The sequence below is a fragment of the Suricata suricatta genome, chromosome 4 (genome assembly GCF_006229205.1).
Source record: "Suricata suricatta isolate VVHF042 chromosome 4, meerkat_22Aug2017_6uvM2_HiC, whole genome shotgun sequence".
NCBI lineage: Eukaryota > Metazoa > Chordata > Mammalia > Carnivora > Herpestidae > Suricata > Suricata suricatta.
Genome location: NC_043703.1, coordinates 129,489,936 through 129,514,941, shown reverse-complemented (window position 1 = coordinate 129,514,941; position 25,006 = coordinate 129,489,936). Strand labels below are relative to the sequence as shown.

General features: G+C 38.4%; 1 protein-coding gene and 1 pseudogene across 2 annotated transcripts in view; one reads left to right on the top strand and one right to left on the bottom strand.

Annotated features, from left to right (window-relative positions):
- ANAPC1 (anaphase promoting complex subunit 1) overlaps window positions 1-25,006 on the bottom strand; it is an 85,787-nt gene that overhangs the window by 51,120 nt on the left and 9,661 nt on the right. For both annotated transcript variants that reach the window (XM_029937818.1, XM_029937817.1), the window contains 14 exons: window positions 22,971-23,116; window positions 22,526-22,746; window positions 21,619-21,828; window positions 18,892-18,987; window positions 17,305-17,395; window positions 17,152-17,217; window positions 13,422-13,556; window positions 10,655-10,795; window positions 9,812-9,872; window positions 7,541-7,728; window positions 6,812-6,886; window positions 3,882-4,150; window positions 2,052-2,143; window positions 1,148-1,296 (listed from right to left, as the gene is read on the bottom strand). In XM_029937818.1, the coding sequence (XP_029793678.1) occupies window positions 1,148-1,296; window positions 2,052-2,143; window positions 3,882-4,150; window positions 6,812-6,886; window positions 7,541-7,728; window positions 9,812-9,872; window positions 10,655-10,795; window positions 13,422-13,556; window positions 17,152-17,217; window positions 17,305-17,395; window positions 18,892-18,987; window positions 21,619-21,828; window positions 22,526-22,746; window positions 22,971-23,116 (1,940 nt within the window). The remainder of the gene's footprint in view (window positions 1-1,147; window positions 1,297-2,051; window positions 2,144-3,881; window positions 4,151-6,811; window positions 6,887-7,540; window positions 7,729-9,811; window positions 9,873-10,654; window positions 10,796-13,421; window positions 13,557-17,151; window positions 17,218-17,304; window positions 17,396-18,891; window positions 18,988-21,618; window positions 21,829-22,525; window positions 22,747-22,970; window positions 23,117-25,006) is intronic.
- Window positions 19,430-19,583, top strand: LOC115291008 (annotated as a pseudogene).

The window sequence follows — 25,006 nt, the reverse complement described above, 5'->3', positions numbered from 1 at the left end:
TCACTCTCTCAAAAATAAATGGAAAAAAAAATTGCCAGAATGGATTCTAGATCTAAGTGTAAAGCATAAAACTATAAAACTTCTGTAAAAAAAAACACAGGAGAAAATAACTGTGACCTGAAGTTAAACAATGAAATCTTAACACTAAAAGCACTATTCATAAAGGAAAAACTGGATAAACTGGATGCAACAAAGTTAAACATTTTGCTCTGCAAAAGAAACATTAAGAAAATGATGAGACGGGACAGCTACAAACCAGAACAAAAATTTACAATCCATACAGCTGACAAAACCTCCTATCTAGCCATTAAGGAAATACAAATTAAAATCATAATGGGATACTCCTATACATCTAGCAGAATGGCAAAAATTAAAAATCATGACCAGGGGCGCCTGGGCGGCCTGGTCGGTCAAGGGTTCAACTCTGGATTTCAACTCAAGTCATGATCTCACAGTTCACGAGTTCGAGCCCCCCACCCAGGTCTGCACTGACAGTGCAGAACCTGTTTGGGACTCTCTTTCTCTCTCTCCTTTCTCTGCCCCTCCCCTGCTCATATGCAAGCTTGCGCTCACTCTCGCTCACTCTCTCTCAAAAAAAATAAACTCCAAGAAAAACTAAAATAAAATAAATAAAAATCATGACCATACCAATCACTGACAAGAATGTAGAGAAAATGGAACTATCACAATTGATGGTGAGAATGGAAAAAGGTATGGTTGCTCTGAAAACAAGATTATATGACCATCAATCCCACCCCTGGGCACCTATCCTTGGGAAATGAAAACTTATGTCCACCCTCAAACCGAGGCATGAATGTTCACAGGAGCTGTATTTATAACTCCCAAAGACTGGAACCAACCCAAATATCTTCATGGGGGGAATGGGTAACACATGATGGACGAGCACTCAGCAATTAAATGCAATGACTGCTGACACAGGCAACAACTCAGATGAATCTCAAAAGCGTGTGGGAACTTTGCAGGATGATGGAACTATTCTGTGTCCTAATTATGCTGGTGATTACATGAATCTATACATATGCTGAAATTCACAGAAATGTACACAAAAATGAACAGTTAAGATTTTTGCATAATTATAAAAATTAAGTTTAAAAAGAAAAAAGTAAACAAATTAGGCAATACATACCAAGACTACAAGTCTGCTTCTTTCACAGATTCCGGGGAGGTAAGGGTAGGGCGGCATAGCTTCACCCTTCAGACAAGAGCTCACCCACTGATAAATACTGGGTGGCTCAGAAGTAAAAAATGATGGATGATGCATAAATCCTGTTTGACCTTTAGAATTAAATAAATGTTTATAAAGACACAAGACTATATGAAGACAATACCATTTTATTCTACACGGGAAATGATCAACAGAATCTGTCATTTGGAAACAATCAGAATGTCTTCCCATATTCTCCAAGATGCCTCATGTTTTCTGCCACAGTAAATCATGGACTATATTATAATATGCAGAATCTAAATAACTATTTTATCCCATCCTGTATTGAAATTTAGCAAATCCTTGTTCTCAAGGCATATAAAGAATCTAATCAAAATTTTCTGCCCTAATCCTTAAAGTGAGAAAACAGGAAACACTGAGGATTCCACTCGAACAACTGGGCCCCAATCTTAAGTCTCTGTAGCTCAAGGTTTAGGAGAAAAGAGTGGTGTACTCATACTATCCAATATGGCAGCCATGAGTCCAAGGTAGCTACTAAAATGTGGCTAGTGCAACTGAGGAACTGAATTTTCAGTATGAATTAATTTAAATAACATGGTTGGTGGCTACTAATTGGACAGGCCTAAGGTAAAGCCTCCTTAGCATTTAGGGATAAGTAAAAATTTTCCCATACACAAAAAAGTTAATGTTATCTCTTACTACCAGTCAGAGATCAAATAGTACAAACTGAAATCTACCCAGTAGAAAGATATCACCTCTGACTTAGAGACTAATGATAAAAAATACATCTTCAGCTATTCACCAAGAAAGACACAAGCAAATGTCACTCACTGTTTAGAAAATCTTTAATGGCACAAACACTTACCTTGATCAATTGTGCACACTTGTCCAGTAGTTCTGACAAGTGTTGGGTAATCTCTATAGTAATGATCTACATAAGGCTCCAATTTTAAATCCCTAAAATAATAACATATAAAAAAGCAATCACAAGAAAGGTATTAAAGTATTTTCCCCCATAGAATTAGGATTCATCAGTTCAACTTTTCAATTTAGATACTTATGACAAGGGCGTCTGGGTGACTCAAGTCAGTTAAGCATCCAGCTTCAACTCAGGTCATATCTCATGGTTCGTGGGTTCGAGCCCCACACTGGGTTCTGTGCCGACAGCTAGCTCAGAGCCTGGAGCCTCCTTCAGATTTCTGTATCTCCCTCTTTCTCTGACCCTCCCCTGCTCCTGCTGTCTCTCTCTGTCTCTCAAAAATTTAAAAAAAAATTTTTTTTAATTAAAAAACATTTTTAAAAAACTTCAAAAAAAAGAAATTGTAAAAACTTATGACAAAAAAGACCATCAAATCTAGAGTCTTTTTACTTCTGGACATTCAAGTGCCCAATTTGACATATGCAACCCAAATTCCTTTTGCTAGATAAATTTTATATGGGTAAAACCAGTTTCTCCTCGATTATTCATTAGTTTTGTAACATGCAGCAAGTTATTCTCTATGAACCTCAGTATTTTCTTCTAGAAAGTAGGGAAATTACCACTCAAACGTTTTAAAGATCAAGTAATATATGTATGTAAAAAAACATCTTTTATAAAATGTAAAACTTTATTAAAAAAATTATTTATTTCAGAAAGTCATGATTATGGTTTGGAAATCATTTCATTACAAAAAGAATTTCCATGACAGTAATGATTTGTCCTAAGAGAAAGCGACCATCAATTAAAACTGCCACATCTCAGAAAAGAATTTCAGGGGCACCTGGGTGGCTCAGTCGGTTAAGCGTCTGGCTTCAGCTCAGGTCATGATCTCATGGTTCGTGGGTTCAAGCCCCACATCAGGCTCTGTGCTGACAGCTAGCTCAGAGCCTGGAGCCTGCTTCGGATTCTGTATCTCCCTCTCTCTCTGACCCTACCTTGCTCACGCTTTCTCTCTCTGTCTTTCAAAAATAAATAAAAAACATTAAAAAAAAAAAAGAAAACAATTTCAGAATCTTGAAGGAGATCAGAGAAATTAGAAAATGTACTATAATCTTAACTCAGAGGTTGACATTTCAATTCAAATTCAACTTTCTATATCACTGAGGGCCACAGAGGCTGTCACAACACCTAAACGTGACCTTTAGAATTCAGTGCCAAAAACACAATCTTACGTGGATACACTACGAGAGTCTCAAAGACCGGGACAACCACACTCTGAGACAACAAAAACACAGCAAGAAGAGCCCACACCAGCAAACACCACTAATGCTCTTAGAGACAATTCTGGGCAAGTTTCCTTATCAAGATCAGAATACCTACAATTTATGTATGTTAACTACAATTGTGTTAATGGTATCTCCCATATGGTTGTAGGTATTATTACAAACCAGCCAAGTGTTATTACAGAACTTCCACCACAGTGTAGCCAGTCACAGAGTGAAAATGAAGAGCTGAGCAGACCACATCTGTTGTTTAACACAACTTTTGTGACCTCCCACTAATCTTAAGACAAAGACTAGCAACCCCATTAAGGGCCCACAAGGCCTTTTCATAGCCAGTACCTTCAAACACTTCTGTGGTTTATAGAAAAAGTTCTGGTTTTCCAAAAAGGTAGATTTCAGAAATATATTTTCAAGGTTCCTATACAATATTCATGGCCGAGATCAAATCCTCTAAGGACCTCTTAGACTTTTCTAAGCTACAAGCATTATGCACCTTGCCAACTGAACAAGAAGGCCGACGAGCGAACGAATGCCTTCTCCCATTAGAGTATTCAACTTCAGCTCCTCGTAAACCAGGTGAAGAACAAAAAAAATTGCAGGTATATGAGTAAACAGAAGTGTAGAGGAATCCAGAATGAGATTCTGTGAAAAATCTTCATCCTTCATCTGTGAAACTTCCAAAGGATTCAAACACAAAGATCTATTCAAAAGATGAGACTCAACATTCTGGTGGTAGTCTGAATTCAGTAGATACTCCCAATCCTGAGAAACATAAAGAAGATATTAATTTTTTAAATAACGCCTCCTTGTAATGTCATCATTAAAACAATTCGAGTTCCATTTTCACATTAAGTTGAAAAAAAAATCACAATACTTAAAAATTAGGACCCACATCAAAACGGCTAAGCAACTTTCAGATGCCAGCAGAAGTTAAGACAAGGCACTTCAAAACGCATTTGAAAAAATTTAGTCATACCCTTTTAGGAAAGGGATTATGGAGGAAGAATCCCAATACTTAAACTGAGATTAACAAAGATGATTATCTTAGGTGATTTCCTATGAAGCAAAAAGAATGAAAAGCAGGAAGTATAGACAGGCAAGTTTAATGACCACTATACAGATCTGTGTTTTGGTAAAAGTTCAAGAAGTGTACTTACATCCAGTTAGTGTATTTTTCTATATTTATAAAATGCTGGGGCTAGCACTGCAGCCTAATAAACTTAATTTTATATTCAGACTGATTGTACTACATTTTCCAAGTACTGAGTCTGTTTTGGTTTCTGCTTTGATTTATTATATTGGGTTGACAGAATATAGTTTAGGCTATTTTCCTGATGCTTTTCTAAGGCTTAATACCATATGTTATTCTAATTTAGAAACTCTTGAAGCAGGGTACCTGGGTGGCTCAGTTATTAAGCATCTGACTTTCAGCTCAAGTCATGATCTCACAGTTCATGAGTTTGAGTCCCCTATCAGGTGAGCACGAGCCCCACTTCAGGTGAAGCACAAGCCCCAGATGAGCTCCACTCCTCTCTCTCTCTGCCCAAAATGGGATTCTCTCTCTCTGCTCCTCGAGCACTTGTGCCTTCTCACAAAAACCAAAACTAAACTAAACTAAACTCCTAGACCAGATAAAGAACAAACCATAAAAGTAAAACATGGAGGGGCGCCTGAGTAGCTCAGTAGGTTAAGCGTCTGACTTCAGCTCAGGTCATGATTTTGTAGCTCATTGGTATGAGTCCCACATCAGGCTCTGTGCTGACAGCTCAGAGCCTGGAGCCTGCTTTGGATTCTGTAACTCCCTCTCTCTCTCTCTCTCTCTCTCTCTCTCTCTGTCCCTTCCCAACTCAAGCCCACTCTCTCAAAAATAAACATTAAACAGAAATTTTTTTAAAGTAAAAAAATTTATAAAATGAGTGATTTTTTTTCTTTTAAATCTGCTCATCCATTGCCACTTCAGATAGCTGTGAAATTAGGTGATTAACTAGTTGTTACTTAACCTTCTAGTTTCTGTATAAGTCTAATTACATGAAATAGAAGTTGGTGTTCTGACTACTGTATTGTAAATGATGGAAAATAATTGCATATGTTAAAAAAAATAAACTGTGTTATATTCAAAAAAAAATAAAATAATATATTACTTAAAAATTAAAGAAATAAAAAAATAATAAAAAATTAAATCTGCTCATCCAAATACTAAGGCACATATTCAGAGAAAATATTCCCCAAATGAACACAACAAAGAACTCATATCCAGAATATATAAAGAACTTCTATAGCTCAATAAATATTTTTTAAAATCCAATTAAAAAATATGTAAAAGATTTGAGGAGAAACTTGACAAAGAGATGTGTCAATAACTGATAAAAACTCAAAGAAGTGTTTAACATCATTAGTCATCCGGAAACAGCAACTTAAAAACCTAAGAGAAACGACTTTATACACACTCAAAGGGTTAAAATGAAAAAGACAACTACAAGTGTTGGCCAAGATGAAGAACAAGAGGAACTCGCATACGCTACTGGTCAGAGTGTAATGTAGGACAATGAGTTTGGGAACCAGCAATGACCCAACAATTTCACTATGGTATTTACCTATAAAAATGAAAATATATGTCCACCATCACTTGTCACTAAATGCTTGTGAAGCTTTATTCGTAATAATCAAATCACAGAAATAGCCTAGGTATCTATCAGCAGGAAAACAGATAAGCTATTATACAATAGCTGTTTTATTCATGCTATTCAGCAATAAAAAGGCACAAACTGCTGACCTCAGCAACAACAGGAAAGAATCTCAATAACATTATAGTGAATGAAAGAAACCTTATATCAAAGATTATGTACCACATTATTTCATTTATATCAAGTTCTAGAACAGGCAAATATAACACATACTGGTGGAATTCAAATCAGTGGTTGTTTCTAGAGGAAGGGAACGATTAAAAATGGCTCATGGAAACTTTGTGGAATAACAAAAATGTTTTGGGTTTTGAAAGGAGAGTGGGTTACATGAGTGTGCATTTGTCAAAGTTGATCAAACTGTAAACTTAAGATCTGAGTATTTCATTTATGTAAATTAAACCTCATTGAAACAAACTTTTTGAACCACTAAGAATATAATACCCATGGAATCTAATTATGACTGAGAACCTAAATTCAGGATTAATTAGCAGTAACACATCTGTAAATCCAAACTCAATCATGTAGCATTATGTAAACTCAGTAATTTTTACAGGATCAGTAATGACAAAAGTAAATGAACAACCACAGAAAACAGAATATACCTTGCCCTTCAAAATCATAGTTATTAAATATTAAAATGAAGCAAAAGGTGTGAGAAATAGAACACAAATCAATAAGAATGCCACTTCTATGGACTCTAGGACATATACCCACAAATTAAAATAATAATAATGCTTACGTCATCAGATCCTGTCTCAGAAGGCCTTGCTTTTTTGGGTGCAATGACTGGAGAAAGTGATCCTTCAAAATCAAACTGAAAGATAACCCCCAAAAGAGAGACAAATTCATATAAATGTATCACTATCAACTGATCAACTTGAAGAATTCAGAAATCAGTTCCACCAATTATACAAACTAATTTTGCATAATTAAACAGAATAGATACTTAGACCAAAGCCCTTTAATGCTAACTCGCCCTCAAATCAAATCTTCTTTCCTACAGGCCGAGCAATCTAGGGTGAAAACAGTCTGAGCTATGGAGAAGAGCAATGAGCCATGAATCAGAAGACACAGTCCAGACCCAGTTTTGAGCAAATCGCAAGTCTGATTTCTTTGTGATTTAGTTTCTACATTAATAAAACCAAGATGATTACTACTAATCCTAGCACAACTTTCAGTCATTTTACAAAGATGAAATGAGAAATCAGAGTCAAACATGCTTTACCGTGTTATAAAAACTCAGTAGTTATAATTACTAGCAAAATGTTATCATTAAATATTAAATGACATCTGATTTACCATATAGTAGACAGACACAATAAGCATTAGTATTATTCCACTTTGTTGATTAAAGTATACCTATTAGTAAATTGATCTGCTATGTACTCTAAATACTGTATTACCAATTTTGCAAAAATCACCTTGGTAATAAGAGAACTCAGGAAAACAAAAAACTACATGTACTTACATTTCGGGTCCACGCTAAGCGGTCTGTGTTATAACCCATCATGTTCATGAGACAAGTCACAAATAAATTCCACTCGGAGTGATAACTGGGTCCCCCTGGAGCGCTGTGGACACTGTACCACTTGACAAGCATCTGAACAGCAATTTCTTTTGGCAGGATAAACTTAATTGCTTGCAAACAGGTTTGTACTATTAAAAGTAAGATTAATTTTAGTATGCTTCCCATGCAGGCATTTCTTTTTCCCTTTGAGTAAGAAAGTGTTTTTTTACCTACTTCTGTGTAAGGGCCCATTACTCCGAAAAGACAACTGTCACTAAACAGCCAGAGGCAGCAAATATTTCCTTGCCCGGCATCTGAAACTTAAACCGACTACTGAATTCAACAGGACTTCCAAGAGGTCTCAGGGTAGCTTTCGCTCACTAACTGTGGCCCAGAAATAAGCCATCCAACGGTCCAGCTCACCTGAGACAGAATGGATTACAGCCACTGCCCCAGCAATTAACAGCTCTCCAGTTTGATCTCAAAATAGTCTAGTTTTGGGGCATCTGGATGGCTCAATCAGTTAAGCATCTGAATTCGGCCCAGGTCGTGATCTCATGATTTGTGAGTTTGAGCCCCGCATCAGGCTGTCAGCACAGGGCTTGCTTTGGATTCTCTGTCTCCCCCTCTTTCAGCCCTTCCCCTACTCATGCTCTCTATCAAAAATAATAAATTTTTTAAAAAATATATTCTAGTTTGGGCAATAAAGACACTCTGTCAAAAACACATAATTTCTACACAAATAAGTTCATATAAAATGCTGTTTACATACTTCAGCAAATACATAATAGTCAATATATGCAACCTCAAGTAGCAATGTTTAACCATCACTAAACGGTGTCGTGCATGAGTTAGCATTCCTGTTAACCAAAACTTTGTAACTTCTAATTATTTCTGACACCATTCAATTTATGAACATTCCACATGCTCTTAAGAATAGATCAGTTAATATTACATAATTTCATAATTTCTACCTTTCTTAAGGACTCCACGCCACTGGATAAATATCAGTCACTATGCCACGCTGTCATACTACCGCTGTGAAGAGACCTGGGTCTGCTTTTGGTACTAAGTGACCCCACACTACAATGTTTTTGTATTCTCTCATCAAAAAGAAGATTCCTTCTTCCTCTCCCACTGTCACCAGGCCCATCCTCAGCAGCAAATCCTTTTTCCTCATCTATTTACTATGTGTATATATACAGCAAAGATTAGAGTCAAATAGAATAAATGTCAGAAAACCAAATAACCAAGTTTGTCATGGTTCAATCCAAAGTTAGTATAAACCAGATACTGCTGAAGGGGCTGGACACTTTTAAGTACAGAAACCTCTGTGACTTCCACTTGGCTCTAAGAGAGTATGAATTTTACTGTTTTCATTTTTTTCACTTAATCCATTATTGGTTTTTAAATATTTTGTTTAGGTTTAAACTTCTAAGATACATAACCTTGAAATTATTAGCTAAATACCTTTTAGAAAAGCAAGGTATTGCTACACCTATTCACAGTATCATTTTACCACACCAATGAAAGATATTTCCTAAAATGAAAAAGCCATTCTAATCTACTTACCAAATTCCAGAAATCACACAACCTGCCACTGCTTTGCTTTGGCACTTAGATTTTGATGCTGTGAATTTTCTTACACATTCTTTTCTTAACTTACAATTACTGACAAATCCTTTCAATTCTAAGGTTTTCTTTCCTATTCTATGTTCCAAATTTTTCTCCACCTAGTATTTTCCAAATTGCATTTCAATAATAATTTAAGAAGACTCCAATTTTATTAAAATACGTCTGACTATATTTTGACTACGATACTAACCCTTACTCAATTAAGGCAATTACGTTAGTTTCTCAGTTTATGTAACAATTGAGAAATTTATTTTATGATTAAAAGCCATCACATATGCCAAAAACTTAGGTTTCCCTGTTTCTCAAATTTTCTTGTAGGAGGCATGTCCATATATTACAATCTCACTGCATGGCATCTTCAACATGAGAAATCTCAGGAGACACAGAACTAGTGTACCCCTAACTTTACAGCACACACGATGGACACTGAGGAGCGCTCCCCAGCTCTTCCCAGCTTCTCTGCAAAATAAGAAACTCAATCCCATAGCTTCAAAAACAGCAAAAATTTTTAAATCCCAATTACTATTGTACATCCGCAAACACACAAATCTGACCAAACTGAGAATACATGGAAGTGAGGTGTGACCTCAATCATACCTAATTCAGAGGTGGCAATTTCAGGAATAGTGATCCTAACCATGGAGCCATTACTCAATTCCTAGGGGAAAGAATGGAAATAAACAGCAAGTAAATAGAAATTGTGCATTCTAAGTCTCTGAATCTCTTAAAAATGCTATGCTTTACAAGACTTTGTGCCTATCAAAGCAAAATTCAATAAAATATATGAAAAACAAATATTTTTTAAACAGAACTTAACACTTTCAAATTTCAGAAACTATAACTATGCTTATTTAAAAAATATTTCCAGAGCTCCGGGGTGGCTCAGTAGGTTGAGCTTCCAACTTCAGCTCAGGTCATGATCTCTCAGTTTGTGAGCTTTAGCCCTACACAGGGCTTGCTGCTGTCAGCACAGAGCCCGCTTCGGATCTTCTGTCCCCCTCTCGCTCTTTGCCCCTCCCCCATCTCTCTCTCTCTCCCTCTCTCTCTCTCTCTCTCTCTCTCTCTCTCTCAAAAATAAACACTTAGAAAACATTTCCAAAAGTACTTGTTTTAATGAAATGTCTAATTTCTATACAGACACAAAGAGTCACCATCACTGAAAGAAAGTTAATTTTTAATGAAAAAATAAAAGTCAATAGAAGAAAATTCAACTGTTGTGAACAAGACTTATTTTTAATAATTTTTCAATAATAAAGAAACTTTAGAAAAACTGAGAATTAAAGTAAAAAAGGACAAAAAAATAACAGATTGCAAGGGATTTTCAAAATCATGAAAAAAATGTTTTCGCTTTTCAGATAAAATTCTGCATTCTGACAAATTTGAAAGGACAGTCATATTTCTTAAAGATCTACCTAATCTTTTAAAGGTAAATACACTTACCAGAGTTACTCTGTTACAGACGGGGTCTCTTATAGAATGAATGTAAGTTCCAAGTTGCTGGAAAGTACAATCCTCATTATAGAGAGAGTCATGAACTTTTGAAGAATCCCTCAGTTCTGCAACTGGGGAGAACAGAACCACCTGTAAAAAGTCATAAATACAACACATATGAAGTATTATTTGAGGAATGAAGGATGAAGAAACCTTTTTTTTTTGCATGTGGTCTACCCAACAATTTTATGTAATGATTTTAAATCGTTCTGGATACGAAAAAGTGCCTCACAGCAGGCGAAGCTCCTCATCCAAAGCAACCAGGAAAGGTCACTAAAATAGCAAAACATCTGATCACTAGCACTGGAGAGCTATGGAGACAACCTAGACCTGTGGGGCCAAGATCTAGGAGAGAAAGAGGGGAGTCACAGGGAGGTAGCCCGAAATTCTTATACTGCTCTTCCTGGTCTTAGCATCTGCGGTATCTGGTGAGGGTTTGGTAGGGGCATGGGTGTGCGCAGTGTGCTCTGAAGGCCGCTGCTGAGAGGAAGCGGGGGCAGCAGCACAGCCACAGTCTTACACGGCTAGACACACGGACTGCAACCCGAGGCAGCCAAGACACAGAGGACCTGAGGATCTAAGACCCCAGAGAGAAAGGAGAACAATGAGAAAGCAGAGAAACAAGATAGGCACATAGTGGTACTTCCTCCACAGACAAATAATTGTTTTGAAAATATGATAACATTTACTTGCTCAAGTGTAGATATTCAAACAAAAAACTTAATCTAGTTACTAATCACATGCAGCCCCAACTACTGACCCTTCCCTATATTCCTATAATTCAAATCATGGGACATCTCTAAGTGAATATCTTGTCAGCACTGACAGCCAATCAAGTACATTTATTATATACAGCTTCTGCTCCCACAGCTGCCATGAACACTGAGGTCCACTGGTCCTGAATCTAAGTCTAGCTGCACATCAACCAGAGACGTGGAAAGCCACTGGCCAATGTGTGATACTGTGATTCTGTGATCTCATGGCTACTACAAACACACTGACCATCATGGCTTAATGGAATTCTAAGAGAGTTAGGAACAATTTTACATTACAGAAGATAAAAATTCTTCCTAATCACATAGAACTCTTCTCCCACTCCCTTTTGAAATTGCCACAAATGTCCTGGCTTAAAGGAAAGAGCTCCACACTACACATATTTAGAAAATAAAACCAACGCCTAGACATTAACTGTTACAATTAACTGCTTGTACCACACTTCACTCTGACTTCCCCTAAACATCTGCACCCAGATCAGACCTCCTTTCTCCAGGCTTCTTGGTAAGCACGGGTACCCACCCAGCTTGCTCAGAGAACTCTGAGCCTTGTTCCCAGCACCTCTCCCCAGCACAGCACAGAACCACCCAGCTGACAGACTCTGCCATCTCCACTGCTCCAGACCTCTCATGTCCCCTCCTTTCCAACATGCTGCCGTAACTCCAGTCTGCTTCCCACCTCTTGAATTAACACAGAAAATAACACTTGGAATTTCAGTGGTCTATCTTCAGTCCAAAAACAAACATCTAAAACACAGATCCTGCCTGGGGCATCTGGGTGACTCAGTCAGTTAAGTGTCCAACTTCAGTTCAGGTCATGATCTCACAGTTCATAGGTTCAAGCCCCATATCAGTCTGTGTGCTGTCAGCAGAGCCTGCTTTGGCTCTTCTCCCTCTCTCTCAAAAATAAACATTAAAATAATAATAATAATAATAATAAATAAACTATTTTTGAGAGAGGGAGAGGGAGAGTGGGGGAGGGGCAGAGAGAGGAGGAGACAAGAGATCCAAAGCATTTTCAGTGCAGAGCCCAATGTGGAGCTCGAACTCACAAAATCAAGAGTCGGATGCTTAACCAACTGAGCCACCCAGGCTACCTGTACTTTTGAAAGCATTCATTCATTCCACAGACTTGAGTCTTGTATGCTAGAAGACAGAAACATGAATATGCATAAAAAAATGTTCTGTATTACCTACCTCCACACCCGTGCCTATATGACCCCTCTCTGCCCCAAATGCCCCAGGATTTCTACAGACACCCTACTTATCCTCAAGTTCCACACCAAGTCAGACATGCCTCTCAGATAGGACCCTCTGGTTCTGCCACATAAACCCACTGGGATGGATTTTCCCGGCAGCAAACCCGCTCTCTGTTCCTCATTCGTAAATCTCAATAGTCTACCTTAATTATAATTTCTCATGCAGACAGTAAGTCTGTTCCACCCAAATCAATCTATGAGGTTCCTAGATGAAAAGAATGTATTATTTTCATGTCTGTAATACCTTACACATCACAAAGGAGGTCAATATATGTCTATTGAACAATCTATGTTTGAAAACATATATATTCTACATGTATTAGCTAAACTTCCAATTCTGTCATTTTTAAAACAGAAAAATAGTTAGCCATGGGAAGAACTAATATTTGACCAAACTTCTTTAAAACACTATTAACTTGGGGGGATGCCTCGATAGCTCAGTCAGTAAAGCATCTGACTTCAGCTCAGGTCAATGTCTTGCAGTTCACGAGTTGGATCCCCGCATCAGGCTCTGTGCTAACAGCTCAGAGCATGGAGTGTGCTTCAGATTCTGTGTTTCCCCCTCCCGCTGCCCCTTCCCTGCTCACTCCCTGTCTCTCAAAACTGAATAAAAATGTTAATAAATAAATAATCAAATAAAATAAAACACCATTAATTTTTGACAACACCCAGCTCATTACTTACCTCATCCAAGGATCCAAGCAGTTTACTAAGAGGCTTAGGAGTGCTGACACTGTCAAGCGGAGTGCTGGGCCGCGGCATGGTGTTAGACATGGTCAGGGAAGGAGCTGGCAGTCCAGGGATAAAAACCTTTCCCACCTGTAAGCAACAAAAGATATGGGAAAAAATATTGGCTTTAATGTATCATATCCTTAAATAAAATGTTATGCATGCAAGCATATATTTCTTTTGACATTCCAAATTTTACACACCAAACACGACTTAAAAACAAAAAGAATTAAAATCTTAGTAATGTATTAAATTCTACCATCCAACTACAAATATCTCGGTATAATTTCTCTTGGTCTGATTCCTTCTCTTCATTACTGAAGACTTCTTTCTGGCAGGAAAGAAGGTGAATGCTAATACAGTCAGAATGTTGTACAAAATTCCATATACATTTTCCTACCATATTGGTGGTAGAGACATTAAGCTTTCAGACACTAAGTGGTAATCTTGTTAACCAAATCTCCAGGCAGAGAATGAACATTACTTTCAAGGGACTAAAAAATTAGGCTGAGTGTTGTTCCAGAAATTAAATCCAATGTAATCCAAACTGTGCTCTCGAGCTCATAATCTGCCTTCCCTCATAGACTCTCAAATATTTCTTCCTCAAAAAACTTTATCTTAGTTACCCATGGGATTCTCAGGAAATTGACATCCACACAGGCTGAAACTCCCAAGTCTCAAAGGAAATAATCAGAATCCAAGTGAAATTCAAACAATATCCATATCTATGTCAATATACTACTCAAAAGCTAATAAAATTATAAAAGTCACCCAAAGCAAAATCTTCAGAATTAAAAACCAAAATCAGAGTGAGAACCAGTATATATAAAGTTTTTACAAAGTTGGGGGCAGGAGGGTGCCAGTCAGTTGAGCATCCAACTCTTCATTTTGGCTCCGGTCATGATCTCGCGGTTTGTGGGTTTGAACATCACGCTGGGCTCCAAGCTGACAGCACAGAGTCTGCTTGGGATTCTCTCTCTCTGCCCCTCCCCTGCTTGCACACTCTCTCTCTCAAAATAAGTAAGTAAACATTTTTAAGAAAACTTTTTAAATGTTATCAGAGACCTCCAGTTAATGAAAATATGGATTAAGCACATTCCATGCTATTCCTCCCGCTAATTACAACAGAATCTGCACAAAATTGTTAATACAATGGAAGACACTGGCTAGGGACCAAAGAACCAAGAATAACCTAGGATGATTCCCTAGGCATTTTCTGTTTCTTTCGCTCTTTCCATAAGCAGACCTTACGCTCTCAAGGGGCCTGCAATCCAGAAATGGCCACAGGTGTAAACCAAGAGGCCCCAGGTAAACCTCGCTCTTTTTGGGCAAAGTGTCAAGAAAAGACTGACCAAGCAAGACAGAAACATCTTCACCACACCTGCCCCACTCCAGGAAAACACTAGGAAAAGAGCCATGGCTTTCAGTCACCTCCTCATCAAAAGCTGTGATCTGAAGACGGCAGAATTCTATCGTTCCTCTGCACAAAGTAGGTGGCATCCCTCCCCCGGCATAGGGGCAGTGGGCCAAGCCTATCTTGCATGGCCACCCTGCTGTAACTAGGTGGTGTCTCCTCCCCGCCTCAGGCACTGCAGGTGCAGAGACTGTGGACAGAGTGCTGTTTTCACTGCCAGGAGGCAGCCCATCTGCACCTCTCCATCGTGTGCAAAAGCTATGAAGGGGGAAGAGCACTGCCTTTCATCCTTATTCTACAATAACAAGGCAGCATATCAACCTTCCATCGTCCACAGAAATTGTGGGTGAGGCACTATATTCCATCCCCACCTTGCAATAACAAGGCAGTAACTCCTCTCTGTCCCACCTAGGAAGTGAGAGAAAAATGGAAAGGAAGGAATCAGAGAAAGGATTTATTAAATAGTATCTGTATAAATCCTGGGCAGGCCTCTGAGTGAGCCATGTGTGAAACTGACCAACAATGACACCACAAAGGATGTGAGACCTAAACACTGATCTGTAACAACATTCAGTTCTCAGGCTGGCCTCTGGGTAGCACAGAAGTTGGGGCAGACCACAACCTCATTAAGAGAACAGATAAAAGAAAAAATACAGGCCTGAGAAATACTGCTCTCACTGGCCCAAGAATCAGGAAAGGAATAGCCTAACGAGATTGAAAACTTTTAGACAATAACCAACCTACTCCAGACAAACATCATGGGAAAAACGGTGCCCACCTCTCCTTCCTGTCAGCAAAGGCCAAGAGGGGTACCTAGACTTCCGTTCTCCTCAGTGGCATGTACATAATTGCAAAAAAGCTAGCAATAAAAACAAGGGACCGATTTATTACAAAAGCCGGGAGGGTGTCTGTCCAGGGCGAGGCAGGGAGAGGTGGCTGCAAAAGGAAAAACTGCAGACTATAAAGATATTGGCATCATTCTAGTTCTTAACCCGGGCAGTGGTTACATGAAGAGTCACTTCATTATTCTTCAAATTGTGGATATGCATTTAAATTTCAGAATTTAAATTTGTGAAATTTATATTATTCTGTGTGTAAATGTCACAACTGTGTTAGAAAAATATGTATGGGGCAATGAGGAAGAGTGAAATCTGGCCGTTTGTAGCAACGTGGATGGACCTCGGGGGTGTCATGCTAAGGGAGATAAGTCACACGGAGGACAGATACCATGTTTGCACTCATAGGTCTAATAGGAGAAACCTAACAGGGGACCATGGGAAGGGGAAGGGGGGGGGAAGAGTTAGGGAGAGGGAGGGAGGCAAATCATGAGAGACTCTTGAATACTGAAAACAAACTGAGGGCTGAAGAGGGAGGGGGAAGGGAAAGAGTGGTGATGGTCATGGAGAGGGGCACTTGTGGGAAAGAGCTCTGGGTGTTATATGGAAACCAACTTGGTAATAAACTATTAAAAAAATAATACATATGGGCAGCATATACATTTAATGAAACTTTATACAAAAACTCTGAGACTTAACAAAGCTACCCATACATCAATTTCAGAACTACATTCTTTATAAAACATCAGGGGGTGCCTGGGTGGCTCAGTCGGTTGGGTGTCCAACTTCAGCTCAGGTCATGATCTCGCTGTCCGTGAGTTCAAGCCCCACGTCAGGCTGTGTGCTGACAGCTCAGAGCCTGGAGCCTGTTTCAGATTCTGTGTCTCCTTCTATCTCTCTGTCCCTCCCTTACTCATGCTCTGTGTCTCTCAAGTAAAATAAACATTAAAAATAAAAATAATGGGCGCCTGGGTAGCTCAGTCGGTTAAGCCTCTGGCTTCGGCTCAGGTCAGATCTCACGTTCATGGGTTCGAGCCCCGCATCAGGCTCTGTGCTGACCGCTAGCTCAGAGCCTGGAGCCTGCTTCCGGTTCTGTGTCTCCCTCTCTCTCTGCCCCTTCCCCTCTCATGCTCTCTCTCTGTATAAATAAATAAAATAAAAATAAAAATAAAATAAAAGCTTCAGGTTAACTTGGTTTTTTTAGTGAGCTATCTATACTCATTAAAGGTTCCCCATCTGCACCAGGTAGCGAGTCCTAGGCCTCCAAATTGGAACCAACCCAAATTGGAGACCTCGTTTTCAACTCCTAAAAAAATCTTCCACCAAATCCTACAGCCAGGGGGTAACTAATACTAAATATTAAACAAATTAACATTAAAAAATAATAATCAAGGAGGTAGTCCCACAAAAGGAGGAAACGCTATTTATTACTTACCCGAACCACTCCTGTGTACAGCACCAGGTTTCCACTGCCTTCAAGGACCAGCATGGTATCTATCTTCTGTAAAAAAGACAAAAATTTTATTTTCCAACCTGTGCAAATTATAAAACATAAAGATTTTCAACTTCTCAAGAATGCTGCATTTACCTCCACTGGAGCTGCATCCTTTGCGTGTATGTTGGTGATGGAGCCAAAGATGAGCTGAGTTTTATCATTACTCTCTTGAAACTTTACACAACTAAATATTAAAATAAAAAGAGGAACACACTACTGATTCGTGCAACAAGTTGTACAGATCACAACGGTATTATGCTGACAGGAAAAAGTCAATTTCTAAAGGTTGCATATTGTAGGATTCCATTTACATAACATTTCAAATGACAAAATTACAGATACAGAGAAGAAATTAGTGGTCACCAGGGGTTAGGGACAGGGGGTGGGTGGGTATGTTTGTATGGGACTATAAAGGAGTAGCATGAGGGACACCTTTGAAGTCATAAAGAAGCTCTGTATTTTGACTATGGTGCTTGCACAAACCAACACGTGGGAAACCTCATGGAATCATACAAATACACACACGCAAGTATGAGCAAAACTGATGAAGGATGAATAAGGTCTGCAGATGGGACTAATGTCAATCTCCTTGTTTTGACAATGTACTACATTTATAGAAGAGCTTACCTTTGGCAAATAAAGAGTGCACGGTACGCAGGAACCCCCCCCCGCCCCCACTATTTTACAACTGCCTGTGTTTCATAATTATTTCAAAATAAAAAGGTAAATAAGTGGACAAAAGATCTGAATACACATTTTACCTAAGAAGATAAATTAATGGCTAATAAGCACATGAGAAGATGCTCAACATCGTGATTAGAAAATACAAATTAAAAACACTCACACCCACTAGCATGGCTACAAAGAGACTGACAATATTTGATGTTGTCCACAATAAAGAGACTGGAACTCTTTATTGTGTGAATATAAAAGGTCACAGCCTACTTGGAAATCAGACTGGCAACATCTTAGAAAGTTATCATGAATTTACTGTTCAACTCAACGTTTCCACTCCTAGGTATCTTCTCAAGAAAAAATAAATCTGATGTCCACACAAATCAAATATCCATCAACCGATGAATGGATAAACATATGTGGTGTGTTTACACACAGACTACTACACAGCAAGAGGAATAAAGAACTCACACATGTCACAATATGGTAGATCATAAAAATCATTAGGTTAAGTGAAAGAAGTCAGCCACCAAAAAAAATATATTTTGTATGATTCTATAAAATCTCCAGAAAAGGCGATCTACTAGACAGAAAGCCTATAAAGTGGTTATTTAAAGTTGGGAGTGAAAAGACAGACTACAAATCAAACACAAGGGATATTTTTAAGGTGAGACAGAAATTATAAAACTGTATTACAGTGATGGCCCTGTAAATTTACTAAATATCATTTAACTGCACGCTTAAAACATGTTAATTCTTTTAGTATGTAAATTATTTCAATAAATAAGAAAGAAAGAAAGAAAGAAAGATTTTTATTGATTTATTATAGCCTAGAATATCCTTGTCTAATAGGACTTTCTATAGTAATGGTATCACACAGCGAGCCCTTAAAATGCATCTATTTTAACTAAGGGTCTGAATTTTAAATTTTAAGAAAGAAAGAAAGAAAGAAAGAGCAGCCCTAAGTTTACTTACACAGAATCAATGGGAAATCAGGGCACTTACCGCAACTGGAGCTCAGACTCCACTAAAAAGCACAAGAATTTCTGCCCACATAGGTCAGATGTAATAAACACTTTTGAGGCCTGTGAATTTTTCTCTCTGTGGTAAATACATTAATAAAGTAATTGTCAACATCGGTTCCAAAATCTACCATGGTAACTATTAATGAAAATACTCTGCAAAAAATCTTAAAACACTTAGGCCAAGCAGGGACAGTGAAGGTCCAAAAAATACTTCTAAGACTGGAACTTCATGACCTCTAGGATTCTTTTCAGCTCTTTAATTCTGAGTCCATTCCACAACTTTTTTGGGAATAAGTCATTAACAAATTTAATCATTATCAGCGACCTTTTTAATTCCATATTATTAAAGTTACCTACTGCAAAGCAATACAAACTTGAATCCCTAGCCGTTATAGGGAGGGCATAAGGGTCAGACTTCTTATAACATGACCTCTCCTACCTATTCTCTCTCTCTCTCTCTCTCTCTCTCTCTCTCTCAGATTAGGCTCTACTTCATCCCTCTTTTTAAAACCATCCCTATCGCTTCTCGGCCTTTTGGCTAAGATCAAGTGTAGTATCTGTTCTTATCAGTTTAAAACCATCACTCTAATTCCCAAAGATTCCTTTCTGGAATGGCACAGAAGACCGTAATTCTGTAAAATAAGGATATGCAATATATTCAATTTACCAATAGAGATCTAAAAACAAATGATTTTGAAATGTAGGAAATTTTTATTTATGAGAACAAAAACAGAGAAGCTATTTCAACACTGTATTCACAGCCTTACCCTTCTCCAGCTATACCCATTCCCTAACCCCCATCTAAGCAAATGCATTTGCCTTCTGTTTCACTGAGAAGACGCAGCTGTGAGGCCTGAGCCCAACCTCCTGGCCCTACTTATCTGAAAACCATCGCTGTCTTCCATCTCTCCCGCAAAGACTAGACTAATCTCTCCACTTGTGCTCCTTTCTGGTCCTTGGTTCCATTCATCATTTCCTCTTTCTTGTATTTTTTCAATGTTTCCCTACTTTGGGTACAGTCCTTACACCTACTCTTCCGTATTAAGATAAAAATCTTGAAATAAGAAGATGGACTGAATATTAAATCATACAAAGGACTTACTGTTGGGTAACTGGCTGGGTATAAAAATGGTACCGTGGTTAGGTATATGTCCTTACATTTTAGGGCTATGCATGGAGATATTTAGTCACGAAAACTAATATTCTCTAATGTCACTCAGCAACAACAAAACTCTCCCTTGGCCCTAAAACTCCCTCTAGTTTTGTTTCCTCATCCTCATTCAAAGGCAGTCCTTAAAATAATCTGTATGTCAATGTTCACTTCCTTGGTCCATATTTACTTCTTCCACTGCATTCCACTCCACAGCCCCTCTCCAAGGGCTCTGGCCAAGGTCACCAGTGAACACTCCACCATCCAGGTACCTGTCTCTGAGCTCATCTCTTAGTGCCACGCCTCACCAGCACATGGCAATACTGGCAGCATTCATTCTGAAAGGCTCTCTTTTCTTAAGTCCCACGACACTTCTGCTGCTTCTCCCACCTGGGCTCTCGCGCTTTGTCTCTCTGTAGCAGCTTTGTCTCTTTTCTCTTTTCACTTCAAAAAGCTTAAGTTTCCAAGACTTCAGTCTCTAGCCCTCTTCTGTCTCTATATCACCTGATCAACTATTTGGAGGCCTGAGACCCCTTATGAGCATATGTTGAGGGTTTAAACCTTCTCCTTAGGAAGAGGCCTAGACACCACATGTGCACATGACTACTGCCTGATGCCAGCTTCCCAGAACCACTGCAAATGCAAGCTCATCCACAGGCCCTCCAGGACCCCAATGTGTCCACACACCTCTTAACTGCCAATCCACCTCCCTTGCCTCAGTCACCACTTATAAGCCACCAACTCCCATATTTACTGCTCTGCTCTTTCCCCTGAGTTTATGACCCACATATAAAGCACCTTCTTAACAGCCCTCATCAAACAGAGCATCCATAAAGGGTAATCTCCCCACTCCCAGGCAGCCCCTTTCTCAGGACCTGCCCTTCCTTCCTGCACAAGCAAAGCAAGAGTATTTATACATATCACACTCTCACACTTCTGAACTTGATTCCCCTATGTGCCCTTCTTCCCTTTCCCACCAAGCAAATAGCTATTCATCTTCCCAAAGCCCTACAAGAACTGCCTTTGTGTCACCATCCTTTAGCTGTCTCCTTTTAAACAGAGACAGTGACCAACTTGCTGTTAACCCACAGCCAATGGACACAAACTGGAGTGCGCTGAATTCATGAATGATTACAAAGAACATAATAGGAGAAGGACCACACAGAACAGAGGTCTGAGTTGTGTTTCATAAAAACAAAAGCTGATACTTAACCACCTAAAGATAAAACTTCAGAAAAGTGCTATACAACCCCAAGTTTCTTATTCTACGGAAACATCATTAACCTCTCTAAACCATCACACTTCAAATCAGAGAGATTACTACTACTACTACTAGGAAGAAACAGGAAATGGTAAAAGAATATTTTTATAATCACTTTAACATCATTAATATCCTCTATTGAAACTAACGTAACCTTAGTATTAATCTCCGTATTTTTCTAAGTATTAAGAACTGATTACGTTAAAAATTAAAAGGAAACTTTAGGCAAAATACCAAGTATTTACTAAGACTTTTATCAACATTTTTCTTTGAATATAAAAATATAGACTCCAAACCTTATATTAGTAATCGTTTCTGTCCATAAATGGTCAATACAAAGTTCAGGAACAATTGGCTCTGTTTCTGGTGCAAGGAAGGAGCCGTTAGAATTACTATTCGGAGAATGAGAAATACTGTGTCTCTTTGGAGACTGGTTATGGCTTGAAAGGTTGAACCTCTGCACCCCTGAAAAGGAGTGCACTCCTAAGGCGGGAGAATGTGCACGACTGCAGAGCAAACAGAGAGAGGGCGTCACAGTTAACCCGGCGGCTGACAGACCACGCTTTCCAATCTTACTTTCCAAAACTATGTACCGAGTGCATTCATGGCTTAATCCCAGTCAGAAACACATTTTTTAAGGGAGTAACTACTTAAATGGCTCACATTAACATGTTTTACTATATTCTAAAGATTTAAAATTCTGGTTAGAATTCATCCTTTTAAAAACTGCAGACTGAGTTCATTTTCTGCTTCAAAAAAGTGTTTATATTACTCGAAACTACATTCCTATATATTCAGACATGTACATACCAACGAAACTATGTCCCTGTATTACCAGATAGATATTAACAAAAACAAAAGCGCTAATGCGAATTAAGACCAAAAACAACAATAAAAAACAAATATTTTTGCAATTAAGAGTCATCAAATTGCTGCCACTTCGTGGCAGAAATGAGGCAACCAATCGTATGACAAGCACAGGCAGCTTCTCAATAGGACTTATTTTACAAAGCTGCCAGTACACCTAGATGTCTTAGCAAAAGTAACACAACTGGGGTAATAGCTATTTTCCCTAAATACCCAAGAGTTGTCAACAGAAATCTTAAATCCGTCAAAACATTAAGAGAAAGTTTGAGAAGAAGGTATCTCTTTCTTGGGATATCTTGTTCAAAACAAGGAAACACTTCCATACTTAATTCCCACCTTAGAGCTGCCATGTTGGAAATAGAAGGTGAACGAGAGTGTAGACTGGGTGAGGAGGTCGAGCGACTCTGACTGTGAATGGAGGAGTAATTCTGGAAAGGTGAAGCCACGGGGGAGTCTCCTTTGGAGAGGCTTCTGAGGTGTGCTGTGAGGGAGCTACTAGTGGCCACATTCTGTGGGGTTCCCCCCTGTTCAGAGAACTTTAAGACAACATTCTCTTCCTTAAGTCAAAATGATGAGAAGGGGGGGAGAAAAAGGCAATAATTAGATTAAAAGGGTAATTTCCTGGTGAGAATTCAGGGTAGAAGCCAGTTATTAAAGACACAATATTTTTTTTCTCCTAAGAAGCTTAATCTGTTTCACAAATGATTCTTCCAAATACATGTGAAAGTTTCCAGTATTAACTATCCTTTCATATTAACAAGTGCCTTGCCTCTATCCTTACCTCCGTTCTGACTCTCCGGAGAGCCCACACAGAATGCAAACTTTGAACAGTGTCATAGGTCATTATAATTGAGGGGTCAGTGTTGAGAAAAACAATTTTCATTGAATGATCTACAACATATTGCACTCTTGATGAACCAAAAAGACCTTAAAGATAAAATAGAAATGACCAATGAACTTCACAGCAATTCCTAAAGAGAAACCAAACCGATTAAGACACAAAATCCATGAATATATTACATGATTACCCTGAATTTTTAATAAATTTACTTTGGGAATCAACTTCCTCAAAATACATTAAAGATAAGAGTGTTACCAGTTTCAATTCTACATACATGCAATCCAATATTGAAGATTTGTGCTGACTCACCATTAAATCAGCCACAGGTAGAAAGTCTGGGACTACTCAAGAGCTGACTGACTTGTCAACTGCAATCAACTATCCTGCCAAGTTTTACTTCTTCACTGTTCTTCTGCATGAAATCTGTCCCCTATAATAACTATTCTAACAGAGCTGAATAGTAACTATTTACTGAGTACATTTGCAAAATAAGTTTTTCCTAGAGAGCTGAGCTTTTACGTCTATAGTACCCTGAATTGATTTCTCCAACCTTATTTACCAACTTCCTAAATGCTTCCCTCAGTTAAAAATATTTAAATTTTAAATAATTATTTTATAAAAATAAGAGGCATTTCATAAAGAAGTGTATAAAATCACTTATAATTTCATCATCTCAAAATATTAACTATTAACATATTAGGGAGTATTCCTCCTAGTGTTTTTTCATATATATATATATAAAAACAACTTTTTGTGCTTTTATAAAATTAGAATCATGGGGCGCCTGGGTGCTCCAAGATCAGGTCTTGATCTTGTGGTTCGTGGGTTCAAGCCCCACGTCAGGCTCTGTGCTAACAGCTAGCTCAGAGCCTGGAGCCTGTCTTCGGATTCTGTATCTCCCTTTCTTTCTAGCCCTCCCCTGCTCATGCTGTGTCTCTCTCTCTCTCAAAAACAAGTAAAAAAACATTTTAAAAAATGATAAAATTAGAATCATACTAAGAAACACAAAATTAGAATCATACTATATTCAGTTTTATATTCTATTTAACATTATGAGTAAGCAATTCCTGAAAGCATTAAATATTATGCAAAAATATGATCAATAATGGCTCACACCATTCCGTCACAGGCTCTAACATATTTATTTAGGCTGTCTGTAATTGTTACCAATGTAATACAGAATTACCAACACACGTTTCTGTAAGAAACAGAGAATAAATAGCTTAGGCTTTGTGGACCCATGCTGACTGTGTTTTCTTCTACAACCCTTTAAAAACATGCAAACCATGCTTGGCTCATAAGACTTCCAAAAACATGCTATTGACTGGATTTAGCCCAGGCACTATAGTTTGCCAAGCCCTTATACAAAAGATTAAAACCTTAATGAAATTTTATATTGTGTGCTTGGGATCAAGTCCCAAATTGGTCAAAAAATATAAACATTTTTTGTGCCTAGATGGTTCAGTCAGTTAGGTGTCCGACTTGAGCTCAGGTCACAATCTCATGACTCATGAGTTCGAGCCCTGCGTCAGGCTCTGTGCTGAGAGCTCAGAGCCTGGAGCCTACGTTGAATTCTGTGTCTCCCCCCTCTTTCTGCCCCTCCCCCACTTGTGCTCTCTCTGTCTCTCGAAAATAAATGAAAAATGTTTTTTAAAAGGTTTTTAGGGCGTCTGGGTGGCTCAGTCAGTTAAGCATCTGACTTCGGCTCAGGTCATGATCTGGCGGTTCGTGGGTTTGAGCCCCGCGTCAGGCTCTATGCTGACAGCTAGCTCAGAGCCTGGAGCCTGTCTTTGGATTCTGTTTCTCCCTCTCTCTCTGACCCTCCCCTGCTCATGCTGTGACTCTCTCTGTCACTCAATAATAAATAAACATTAAAAAAAACTTTTAATAAAAAATAAAAATAAATAACGTTTTTAATGTACATAAATGTTTTTTCAGTTTTCAAGTGCTCATTATTTATAATTACATATCACATT